The 13125-nt window shown below is 46.2% G+C and overlaps 1 protein-coding gene and 1 non-coding gene across 7 annotated transcripts in view; one reads left to right on the forward strand and one right to left on the reverse strand.

The window, feature by feature from the left end:
- PDE1C (phosphodiesterase 1C) overlaps positions 1-13125 on the forward strand; it is a 437096-nt gene that overhangs the window by 68106 nt on the left and 355865 nt on the right. For all 6 annotated transcript variants that reach the window (XM_074367275.1, XM_074367272.1, XM_074367270.1 and 3 more), the window contains exon 2: positions 4844-4894. In XM_074367275.1, coding sequence (XP_074223376.1) covers positions 4844-4894 — 51 coding nt within the window. The remainder of the gene's footprint in view (positions 1-4843; positions 4895-13125) is intronic.
- On the reverse strand, positions 1773-1843 carry TRNAL-UAA (transfer RNA leucine (anticodon UAA)). The gene has a single exon. It is a non-coding gene; the product is annotated as a tRNA-Leu (tRNA).

The raw sequence follows: 13125 nt of genomic DNA on the forward strand, positions 1-13125 counted from the left end.
TGTTGGGCAGACTTCCTTGCAGGAAGCAAGGCTCTTCTGTGGAACTGCTTTCTCATTGTGTGTTTGCCCTGGCACCCAGCACCCCAGCTGCGTTTATGCTCATCCAGGTGCCAGGGCTTTCAAAACAAGGGTGGCAGTGTTTTTGGTGCCAGTTTTGGTTACAAAGCAGTGTGCACCTGCCCAGGCCACTGCCACAACCGTCCTTCCCATCCTTTTCTAATAACCTGGACTGTTGGTGGCCCAGCTGGGGCCAGGATGCTCATTGCTCTGAGTTAACTTCCTTTCTCACTATCTGGTGGACCCATCTCACCTGCCTCTCCCCACTGGTCTCCTTGGCGAATCCTTACTTTAAGATTTGTCTCTGGCCAATTTTGGGGGGTCGAGGAAGACATAAAGCAAACATACCAGAGTCACACTTCATTTAATATGCTGCTTCTCAAACATTAGTGTATCTAAGTAGCTTTCGAGGCAGTTGTCTAGAATCTTGTCCTCACTTGCAGGGTTTCCAATTCTGTGCTTCTGGGATGGGACCAGAAATCTGCATCATAAGACGATGATCACCATCATCATTATCTTAAATTCAGTTCCCTAGCTGAACATACTTGGATGGACCCAGACTGAGAGGCATAGCTTCTCTCCCTAACTTGCTTGGATGGTCAAAGCTGAGTAAAATCTATTGTCGCAGCCCTGCCAGAGTCTAGCCCAGTGCTGAGCTTCCAGCGGCACTCAGTACACACGTGCTGAAGGTTAGAGGAAATGTGAGGTTAATCTTTTTATAAAGAACCCTTCACACTGTGAAGAGTTGCCCACTGATTGATCCCTATAGTACGTTTGCAGTCTTAACCGATGACTTTTTCTTAAGGCAGAGGCATGTCTCTGTTCAGGATTTCAATGACAAAACAATAGAACGCTGAAAAGAGGAAGTGAATAGGGGTAATTATTTTTTGAAGGAATCCGAGCCACACCTTCCTCCCTGAATGTTGCTTTGATAAAGATGTCTGAAGTCACACCGTTTATTAGTGCTTCTCAGCCTGAGCTGCTCTTTGGAATCACTTGGGAGCTTAAACAGTCTCACTGCTTGCGTCCTACCCCCGAGGCCCTGTTTAATTGGTCTAGGTGTCAGGATTTTTAAAAAAAATTCTCTAGTGATTCTTATGTGTGGTGAGGGCTGCAAACTCCTGACCTAGAATGTGTAGGACCCCCTGGTGTGGGGAGTGGGGAGTGGGTGATTCATTTCTTGAGTCTCACAGAAAGACTCCTCTTGGACTAAAGATGAAAGGTCCCCTGGATTCTGTGATCCAAGACTGCTCTGAAATTTGCGTCTAAAATATATTTTATGTAAATAAATATACATACATATATAGTGCCCCCAATTATGTATAATAATAGTTATTTCCCCCTGATTTTAAATATGGCATATGCTTATCAAACTGTTGGGTTTATGTAGAAAAGTATAAGAAAGGCCAATAGTCTCCCTAAATGCCAGTGCATGGGAAAAATGACTGTTTATACATCTGGTGCACGCCCTTCCACTCCTTTCTCTGTGGCTAAATACACACGTAGCCTAGACACACAATTCAACATCAATGGAATTAGTGATACATGCTGGTCTGTGTGTTATGCCCAACATAACTTTCCTTAAGTGGTTAACATTCCTCAAATAGTCATAATCATTTTCATGAGATCTTGGGAAGTTCAAGCTCCAATTGTACCTGATAAATGAAACATCTACTTTATTGTAAAAGCTTGCTGGATCTATATTTTTCATTTGGTGGAGGTACTGGGAGTTGAACCCAGGACCTCATACATTAGGCATGTACTCTACCACTGAGTTATACCCTCCCCCTGAAGCTTGCTGGATATTTTTAAAAATAAAAGGCAAACAGTGTAGGAAGGCCCCCCGGCTGGTCGAGAGCCCTCGTGTGTTTGAGCCGTGAGCACTTGCTGGCGGGCAGTTGAACATCCCTGAGCAGTTTGTGGGCTGGGACAGAGGGGCTTGGTCCGCTTGGCTACAGTCACTCTTTGTAGTGCTGGTCTCTGTTGAGTCTTAGCTTTACCCTTTAAGGCCTTTAAGAGGTCCTGTTTTCACTGCCTTCTGGCCATGCTGAGAGTGTAGAAAGCCCAGCACCAGACAGCAAAGAACTGCCTCCCAAACATGCAGGAGCTGGAACCACCCATAGGGGGCGTCTCAGTAGCGATCGTTTCTGGCCTGTGGGACTGGACATTTATTCAGTTATTGAGAGAAGCTGACAGTCTGTGTTTATATTTGAGACCTCTTGATTTTTAAATGCAGACAACTAATTGTGTAAAATTTAAAGACATTGTAGGGGCCAAGCAAAACACACCTGGGGCTTTTTATAGTCTTCTGGAAGCCATTCTGAGGGCTGTGTCTACTAAGCCATCTGTGGCAGTTGATATCAATTTCAGTCTACTTCATTCAGTTCTAAAAATATTGACCGAATGCATTCTGTGTACCAGTCACTGTTTGAAAGATTGGAAGCACAAAGATGAAAAGTTATGATCCTTGTCTTGGGTGGGGTGGTTTATAGTTTAGAGTAGCTGTTCTCAAAATATGGTCCCCAGACGAGCATTGTCGGTTATCATCTGGGAATTTGCTGGAAATGCAAATTCTCGGGCCCCATCCCAGACCCACTGAATCTGAATCTGCATTGTAACCAACCCCTGCAATCTGTTTTAAGAAATCTTCTTGGTAGTTCTGGTGCCTGCTGAAGTTTGAGACCCACTGGTCTGGGAGGGGAGTGAGGCATCTGGGCTGAGATTTATAGGACGCAGAAGGTGTGCTGGGAGTCAGGGAAGCTTTTCAGAAATTAATAGCTCTACCTGAATCTTAAAGGCTGGCCAGGTGAAGCAGTGGGGAGGGGTGTCTTCGGAGAGGGGACAAAGGAGGAGGACAGAGAGTGTGTAGGGCATGTAAGGGATTTGTCAATTTAGAGCCTATGGCTGGGCACTGAAAGAAGCTCTGGGAAGTACAGTGAGCTGAGAAGAAAATGGGGCCAGGTTTTCGGTACTAGGCCAAGTTAGCTGGATTGTATCTTGCGTGGGAGGCCTTGTGGCATCTGGTCTGTGTCTAGGAAGATAATGCTGGCAGCGGGGTTCAAATTCCTTCTGGGTAAAGACGGCTCTCCTGGCATGCCACTGGCCTAGATCATGATGTCTGCCTCTCCTGCCGTGACTGGGATCTGGGTCAGCAATTCCCATCCTTGGACAGGGTGGCGGGGAGGGGAGGAAACGCCCGTGGGTGAGGAAGTGGCCTTGGCCGCCTGTGAGATTGTGACAGCATCGTGACTGCTCCTCTTTCTTCCCTCAGGGAAGACGTGCGCTCTCCAAGCTGAACATTTTAGTGGCTGCTGGTTTTCTCAGCAATGGCAACAGTCTTTGTAATCCTCCTTTAAAAACAGCCCATTAGTTTCTGCAGCAAATATTTTGGAACAAATCTTTGCTCTGTTTCTTTCTTTAGAGATCTATAGTGCCAAAGAGGAAACAATTTGAATTCAAGCCCAGGGAAACTCACGTCTATAGCTAACTAGGTCCTGCTCCTTTCTCCCTCCTTCACTTTCTTTTTCTCTGTATCTCTCTCTTTTTGAAATGCTGGAGCGTGAGAGATATTTAGAGCAGGATGCAATATCACTTCCCCCTGCTGGTCATTTTGTATAATGTCTGTCTGTCGGATGTACAGAGTGCAGACAATGGGGCAATGCAAATGACAGAAATACAAAGTCGACTGACACTGAATCTGCTAATCTTTAAACATTGTCCACATGGAGTAAATTTTTAAATGCTTACCTTTGTTAATGTGAGAGAGTGAAAGGAATTTTTGACACCTTCCATTCTTTGCAGAATGATGTAATACATTTGTGAAGTAGTTATATCTTTTGTCCTCTACTGCAGCTTCTCAAACGTTAATGATTGCTTTAGCAATGTCATTTATTCTGCTTATGGATTGGATGTTCTTTCCTAAACTAAAATGAACAGGTTTTTTCCGGTTGGTAGCTTTGGGTGTTCATTCAAGTCGATCACAAATATCTACTCCTGTTTTCTATGTATATACAAAACACCCACAGAATAACCTTTAAAAAGATTAAAAGTGCATTAAAAGAGATATTTAGTGAGTGAAGCTTTAGCTTATACTTAGTAATTGATCTCTTTTTTACCCAGGAAGACGGTGTTCATAAATATAGGAGATATTAATTATGACCCTATCAGGATGGTAAACTATATGGAGAGTTTTCAGACAAGAGTAAATGACCCTACTGAAAAGTGTTAGGGGTAAGTTTTTCTAGGGCAGCTCTCTGAACAATTTCCTCTATCCTCCTGTTTGTTAGCATCTAAATTTAAATATCCTCCTTAACAAAAACCAACCTTACTATCTTCTTAAATCCCTGCCTAGCTTTGCCGCATGAATCAAGAAAATCAGACTGATGTCAGGTGGTTGGGGTGCATTTGTGTGTTGGAGGACATCCGATGAGAGGAAGCTGGAAGCAGAAGGCTGTGCATGGGCTTGGAAGCCAGGCGTGCGTGCCTGCCACTAAGTGGATGCGAGCCAGCTAACTCCTCTAAGCACAGCACACTAGATATTGTTTAGGTTGTCTCCAGCTTAATTCACTGTTCTAGTCAAAATGATTAAGACATTTGACCTCATTTGGGCACTGAGAGCAGCACTGGAGCTATAAAAAGAGGGAGTAAAGTTGCTTTTATCCTCTTACAAAGACTCTCAAACACAGCTTAATATTAAATCATCCAGAGGATTAGCTGTAGGTTGGGCGTATTCTGTGGACACACATGCCTTGTTCTTAACTGCATCTTCTTTTTTTTTTTTCCCTAGTTGCAAATGAAGCCGGAGATAAGACTGCCAGACCACTTGCCCGCTTCTCCCGTGAGTAAATCTTGTTTCACTCCTTTCCTGAGCTCCTTCAGAGGCCTTTCGCGTGCGTGGTTCACCCCTATCATTCTGCCCAGAGTCAGTAAAACACTGCCAGTAAAACAGTAATATAAGAAATGTTTTCAATGGGTTAATACTCCACTGAGCCCCATCATCAGTGAGCTACTCATTGTTCTTGCCTTTTCAATCCTTAGAACTGGTTTATCAAATGTGCTCTAGGGCTTTGCTATTCAAAGTGTGGTCCTTGGAGCAGCAGCAGAATCTATGTTGCCTGGGGGCTTTTCAGAGATGCAGGGCCCCAGGCTCACGCCTGACCTACTGAATCAGGATCAACGTTTCAACAAATCTCCAGATTCCTGTGCACATTTGAGTTTGAGAAGCCCTGCACTGGAGACTCCCCTCAGAGCATCCTGCATTCGGATGGGCTTTTTCTGAAGAGTGAGTGTGGAAGCGTCTGTGAAATGCTTCTAGTTGTCAAGGTCCACACATGCGTGAAAGCATCGTCACCTCCTAGTGTGGACTCACAGCCCAACTCCACTGGCTTTACCTTGGTTAGGCGACGTTTTGAAGCCCAGATGTAATCTAAGACTGGTTCTCCTTTGGCACTTAGCTATTTGTAAGGGCCTGGGAGCCCCCCATCAATTTCACGTGACTCCTCTGTCTTCAGGTCTTGATCCCAATGGGAGAGCAAGAGTCAAAAGCCTCTTGATGTGTTCTGCACCAGAGTGATCTGCAAATTATTCAGCAAGTTAATGCACTTCCTGGAATGAAAGCCCAGATCCCAGCGAAGGGAGTGGAAATACCAAGGGAGATTGAGTAGGGTTGGGTGGAAGGACTCCCCAGATGGGCTGAGCATCCAGCAGAGAAATGGCAGAGCTATAAATCGGAATAGATAGATATTTCTTTCCAGCACCATCACTACTCGCTGGCTTTCACTTAAAGTAATTTCACTTATATTTTCTGGGCCTCAGTTTTCCCATCTGAAAAATAGGGTAGGAAATTCATACCCTTCCTCTCTCCTCTATAAAAAAGTTACCATCTTTTGAAGTGATGGCATGAGAGGACTTAGACAAATTCCGAGTCACTGCATTGTTCACGCAGGATGACCAAGCCTTGAGTGTGGATTCTGCCACAGTAAGTCTTAACATGTAGAGTCGAAAGTATAATTTCTGTATTTACAGGGCTTCTTCCAAACTGCCTTCTAGCTCTTTTTGGGAGGCTTTGGGATTGATTCCTGGAAACGATTTTTATAGAACTGTAATAATATGTGATAATGAAAGAGCATTAAGTGCTCACATTTTAGAAATTGTGTAATAAAACACTCTCTTCTCACAGGCTCCATTTTTCACTGCCCTCCTACCTGGAATCATTATTTCCAAAATAAGTATTTCATCCCACAGTTCAGTGAGGATGATGAATATGCTTTTAGTCCCTTTATTTCTTCATCTCCTGAGCGGTAGTCAGACAAATGGATAAGCTGGAGTGGCGACCCGACCACGCTGTGCACACTGCCCTGCCTGCACCCCCACCCCACGGGAGTTCCTGCCACTCTGACGCTCATCACGAGGTTGAGGAAGGGGATGCGACCCTTTAACAGTGAAGCTAGAATGACACGTGGAGCGGTTAGGCCTTTCCCACAGAGAAGAGACTACCTTCTCTTGTAAATGGCTTCTGCAGCTTCTGGGATGGAGAGATGATGTGTCACTTGAAAGCTTATTAGTAGGAGCTAAGTGAGGAGATGAGGGAAAATAATATCTATATAGAAAAAAAGTAATTAGGGGCCAACCAATTAAGTTGGACTAATTCAGTTTGGGAAGATTGGAAGGACTTGGATGATAGAGTTCCCTTTGGAGACTGGAAGATGAAGTACTGCAGCATTCTCTAATTTTTGCATCTGACAAGACATACGAAAGCCCTGCCAGTGTGCATGGCCCGGCATGGAATTAGGAGGAATTCAGAGCAGGAGTCAAGAACACAGGCTGGTAATGCTGTGAAAATGGACCCTCAGAGCTGGGGGTCAGCAGAAAAAAGCTCAGGGGTGGGGAGGAAGTGATTGGCCCAGTGGCCCCCGCAAGTAGTTCCCAGGTTTTCATTCCCTTTGGGGTTCTCACTTTCTGATTCCTGATGCCCCTGGAACGTATTATTCATTTCTCTGCAGATTTTGCCCATGCTTGAATCCATATACCATATTGCAGTGGAGATGAGCTCTGATGGTTATAGTAAGAAATCCTAAAAGAAAACCAGAGGGAAATAGAGTGTAGGAATTATGAAAACATCTGGCCTTTCTAAGGGCTGGCTTCCAGTCCTACCTTGGCCAGTGGGCTTACCAGCCTTGAGGGCTCATTTAATCCACTTCTGAAGAAGGTGCTTCCACAGTACAACCCCGTGCTTGGCTTTCTTCTCTACATAGCTGACACAATCAGCCAGAACACTCTGCTTTCCTCAGAGACATTGATTCTAAAACCTATGGGTCAAGCTCAGTTCCTATGGCACTGAGACTGGAGACACTTGCTGTGCCATCAAACAGCAGTGCTGTGGTGGTGGGTGCTGTGGAGTGAATCCTGTGAGACTCTGAAGCCTCTCAGGCCCCTTTGCCACCCCTGTCCTCATCATTTTTGTCTTAGCAATGGCTTTTGATCAACCTGAACTTAATCAGAGCACCTGTCTAACAATCATGGGCACGCTGAGTAACAAGGAAGTCATCCTCCTAGGAGTGGGGTGGGGAAGGAGCAGAAGGGAGGGAGAGGAGTGGGAGTCAAAGGAAGTGGAGAACATTATTTTCCCCTCACAAACCTACAGAAGAATGACAGTGTCCAGGAGAGTGAGATGTTGAGAGTGACCCTGACTCTAAGGTACTGTGTGAGCCCGAAGCATGCTGGCTTTGGATCAACAGGTGGTTTAGAATGGCTCCCACCATGAGGTGAGCTGTTCTGGGGCTGGAGCACCTGTGTCTGGGGACCACCCCTCTCTGAAATGGGTGAGATGAGTGGGCAGAGCATCTCCTGTGGGTACTGCTTGCAAAGCTCTCTGACAGGGAGTGCTCACATCAGCTACGTGGCATTTCTGTTTTCACAAATGAGGACAATGAGGCTGGGAGAAAACACTGAGGATTGCTCACTGCTGGAATTCTGGGTCTCCCAACTCCAAATCCTGGCTGTGGCCAGTGCACATTTCTTCCTCCTTGGCTAAGGGGTGAGTTTGCTGATTCTGGGGCTTGGGGACTTGGGGGGGTCTTCCAGTTCAACTGTGTAGATGCTCAAGCTTTACCATGGGGTAGGCTTCAGAGATCCCCGTGGCTGTGACCTCCACTACAGCTGATTCTGTCTGCGGGTAGGGGAAGACTTTTCCTCAAACATCCCCTTACTAGCTTACTTGTATCTGAAACTACCTGAAAGAAGGGGAAAACTTGAAATTCAAATCCCCTTTGGAGTGGGGACACAGGGATTCATTCTTACTATGGTGAAAATGGTTGATAACAGAACTTTTAATTTTTTCCCTCAGACACCTGAAAGTGTATGCTCAGTGTATAAACAGAGGGGACAAAGGGGTTACTTCATTTAATTCTTCACTTAGTTACTCATTCAGATCATTACTGAACATTCACTGTGGGCCTGGCTCTGTGCGATATGCTGATGATACAAATTTTGATTAAAGCAAGATCCCTGCCATCAAGGAATTTAAGGCTCGATGTGAGAAGACAAAAAAGTTAGTCAATAAGGGAGTCAGGAAGTGGGGTCGGAGGGAACACAGAAGAGCCTCTAAGCAGGTTAGATCAGGTTTCCTAGAAAGAGGATGTTTGCATTGGGTGTTGAAAGGTGAGGAAGATGTGAGGAGCACGTCCCAGGCAGAGAGAACACAGGGCACAAAGGGGCCTCCTACTTTAGGGAAACCAGCTGGAGAGGCAGTCATGGGTGTGGGCAAGAGGGGTCTTTGTGCTAGCCCATGAGTGGACCCTGATTCTGGGGGAGCCTTTGAATGGTGTCACCCTTGGTCGGCATCTCACCCTCCTCCTGAGGTGGCTTCTGGGGATCAGGGCTGTGCCGTGAAGAACTGGACCTCCCCAGCCCAGCTCCAGACCCCAGCCAGGTGAGGAGCTCCTAGAGTGGGGGTCTTGACATTGGGACTGCTGGGATGATGTCAGCTAGCCATGGGGCCGGGTCCCCTGCTGGTCCAGACATCTGGGATACTGTATGGGAGGCTACCCTCTGGTGCCAGCCCCAGAGAGCCCTCCTCCTTGGAGATGTCTGTTTACATGTGTGCCGGTCTCCCCATTAAACAGTAGGTCTCTGGAGGCCAAGGGACCCCTGGCTGAGCGTGTACTGAGTGTTCCTGGTGCAGAACAAGTGCTCGTTCAATGAAGACTGGGTAAACGACGTCCTGCCTGCAGCTGTTCCCCACTCTTGTTCCTCTTTCTAACTTTGTAAGCACGGGCAGGCTCTCCTACTCGTACTCCTGGATCCCTCCTGAATATGTCCTCAAGGGCCTCCGACATTCTAGTGTGAGGGTCCTCAGAGGCCACAGGGAATGCGGGCTCGGGTGTCAGGCCAGGGCTTGGGTTCTGAGCCTAGGAATTCTGAATTCTGTGTGGACTTGGGCAGGAAGCTTACTCCCTCTAAGCCATACTTCCCACATCTGGATTCTGAGACAGCCCTGTAACTTCCTTTTAGAGCTGTGGATGACCACATGCAGGGATGAGTGCTGAGATGCTTAAAACATGTGACTTGGTCACCAGCCAATCAGAACAGATGTTGGCCACGAGCGATGTGTAGAACCAGGCTAAAGGAGGCCCTAATGGGCCAGTCAGGATGGGCTGGTGTAGCCGAAGTAGATGTTGGCCCTGATCACCTGGAATAAATAATATAAAACATACTGTCTGCACATTGTAAGTGCTCAGTACATGCGGGTAATTGTCATTACGTATATTATTGCCCTGTGTCATCTTCCTACCTCCCTCCACGCCTCCCTCCCTCCCTTCCTCCAACCCTCCCTTCCTTTCACATGTATTTATTGAAGACTTCTCTCTCCTAGGCCCTGGGAACACACAGATGAGTAAATTTGTCTTCAAAAAGCTTGCAGTCTAAGCAGGGAGATGGAGAAATAAGCAGCTCCAATGCAGTGTGTGGAGGGAAGTGCTGGAGATGGTACAGGAGCTGTGGGAGCCAGACTGAGGAGACCTCATCCTGCCTGGGGTGGGGGTGGACTGCAGGGGGTCCTGTTGGAGGAGCCAAGCATTATCTGAGGCTTGTGGGGCTGCATGGGGGTTAACAGGTAGAGAAGGTAACTTCTAATCCTAAAAAAAAAAAAAAGAAAAAAAAAATTCCCCCAAACCAAAAACCAAAAACAATAACAAAAAACACCGCTTTTCAGGGAATAAGAATAAATAAACCTATGTGCAGTGTTCAGATATGGCCACAGTGTGGCAGGACAAGCCCAGAGTTTGGTGTGGGTCTCTACTCTAGGAGAGTTAAAGAGGCTGCATGCAGTGCAGTGGACAGAGCGCTTTTGTGAAGGGAGTCCGTGGCAGTGGAAGAGACTGTGTGGAAGGAGAGGCTGGCCCCTGAGCTAGTGTATCTGGGCAGCTCCATTCTGGAGTTTTGATGGCTTCCCTGAGGGGAGAATAATTTCTCCCCTGAGATGAGCAATTGTTGAAAAGAAAATAGTGGTATCAAAAGCAGTACAAAAATGGAACCCAGTTAGCAATGCCTGCAAATTTGCCCTCTTTTGCTTTGGGAGGTAAAAATCCAGATAGTGTTGAATGTAGATTATCATATAGAAGGGCTGGAGTAGTTTTGGTGGATAGATGATAAAGCAAAGGGAGGTCACATAGCATTTCTGTACTGGGTTTGTATGATTGGGTGAATGGTCCCCTTTCCTGGGCAGAGATGGGCAGAGGCAGGCAAGGATGTGCAGTGAGGGTGGGCACTGGGGCTAGGATACGGGGGGTCAGTAGCTGATACATAGTGATGTCCACTGTGGAGCTCTAGGGCAAACTCAAATCATGTCTGACAGAGCGCTAGAGGCCAGCCAGAGATCTTTTCCAAATTGATTGTCATAGTGAGGAGGGTTTGTTGCAAGCATCGGGGGCTTGCATTGGGAGTGGATGGGTTATGGAACCGGGATGATGAGAACAAAGAGAAGATAAAATGGGTAGGAGGAAGGGCTGAGAAATGCCGTGAGCAGTGGGTGGTGGGCTGTGGCTGTTGGCTGGGCGTTCAGTCTTCTCAGGAGTGTGTACTGTGGATGAACAGAGCCATATAAAGGGCGCAGGGCAGGTACTGGATCTGGAGATTTCCTGGCTTGTCTTAAACAACTGTAACTATTTCCAGAATGTTCAGATCCTTTGTGGAGTTCTGGGTGTCACCTCAACAGTCTTCATGGACCGAGCATCTTCACTTCCCACTTGCTTCTGCAGAAAGTCACCTTCAGCAATGGCAGCTCTGTGGCTCAGAGGCATCAGTCCAGCTCAGGGGTCTTCAAAGTGGGGTCCCTGACAACTCGTGAGAAATATGAGTATTTGGGTCTCCTTACCAGATATACTGAATCAGAATCTCTTAGGGTGGGTCTCAGTAATCTCTGTTTTAACAAACTTGAGTGGTGATTCTGAAGCATGCCAAAGTTTGAGAACCACTTCTCTACTTGGAAGGACTGTGTTACGGTGGTGGTAGGGGCAGAGGCAGAAGCCAGCATGCAGAGCAGGATAATGGTTTTATTTAGTTTATATTTTACAGAATAATACAACCAGCAGTTTTCAAAAGCTGCTTATAATATGTAATTACATACATACATAAGACAGAGCAAATGTTAATTGTCCTTAGCAAAAATAGTTTATTATTACTATTATTATTTTATTTTTCTTGGAGGAGTTTGTGGGGGCTGATGGAGAGTTTTGGGAAATGATTTAAAGGTCCCCCTATCAGCCTTTGCAGTTGGCACTGCCCTGCATCATCTCTTGACTCTAATCCTCTTTTTTCTAAGGTCATCTCCTACCTAGTCCTTTCCCCTCCACAACAAGGTCACTATAAGAGCTGATGGGCTGCCTCCTAGCTTCTTGCTTGTAGCTTCAAATCACCCTCCACTCAGTAACCTGTACCATTACTCTCAAATTCTCGTTCTTGTTATGACATATCTGTGCTTCAGAACCACAGGCAGTTACTCCCCAACTTGTGTTCATGCAAGATTTAAAATGACCACAAGGGGGTCCCAGTGCTTTATCTTACCCCCTTTCTTCATCCCTTTCATCAAATATAGCTGTTTTCAGCCAAGCAAATCTGCTTGGTTCAGTTAACAAATGTATCAACCCATTATCTTAGGTTTGAAAAATTTCAAGTTAGACTAGAACTTGAAAATGAGTCAGTCCAAAGCTTACCACCTTGTGTAAAACTCATCCTCTTAACGACATTCCTGCCAGGGGGTTATGAGCTCTCTGAAGGAACCCATCCAGTGATGGAAGACTCGCCTTGTCTTAGAAAAGGTTGATGGTCATGGTCATAGTAATGCACTGGAGTGTGTCTGTGTGTTTGGGGAACTGAAACTCACTCTGCTTTTCTTTTTTTGAATGTATTTGATCAAGTCTTTGAATGTGTCCCCTATATCACTTGGTCCCCAATATGTTATGCATTGGTCCACCAGTGGATGGCCGGTGGTAATACAAGCAGCTTTAGGAGCTTGTGGATGATACGTAACCCAGATCTTAGCTGGAGGCTCCGGGTCCATTGAGAGCTAGGTCAGTAGGCTCAAATTGCTATTGTGTGCACTTTGCAGTTCAGAGCAGTCCTCAATGTTTCCTTGAATGCCTGGGATGACTTAATGTTTCTCTGGCCCTGATTTCCCACCTCTCTTGATTGTGTTCCTCTGTATGCTTCTGGCTATTTTCATATCTGCTCTGATACAGACTCCTATAAGCCAAGTCCCTGCAAGCCAAGTCCCTACTCTTCTTCCCGTGGAACCAAAGGCTATTGGTTAAAGCAAAATGTGACTGAAGATTAGGGAAAGCAAAATCACAACATGCAGTTACATGCAATTTAAAGTCATAGTTTTGTTCTCAACAGTCCTTTTGTCCATCTACCACCAGTCATTTTTTAAAGACCGTGTTTCCCAGGCAGCTCCTGCCGTACCACCCCTTGATCCCCCTCTACCCACCTTCTTCCATTCTTTGCCCTTCGTTTCCTTCTCCCTCTTCGGGATAGAGAACATTCCTCCCAGTCTCTCGTGCAGAGCCGCATGAC

The sequence above is a fragment of the Camelus bactrianus genome, chromosome 7, assembly GCF_048773025.1.
Source record: "Camelus bactrianus isolate YW-2024 breed Bactrian camel chromosome 7, ASM4877302v1, whole genome shotgun sequence".
Lineage (NCBI taxonomy): Eukaryota > Metazoa > Chordata > Mammalia > Artiodactyla > Camelidae > Camelus > Camelus bactrianus.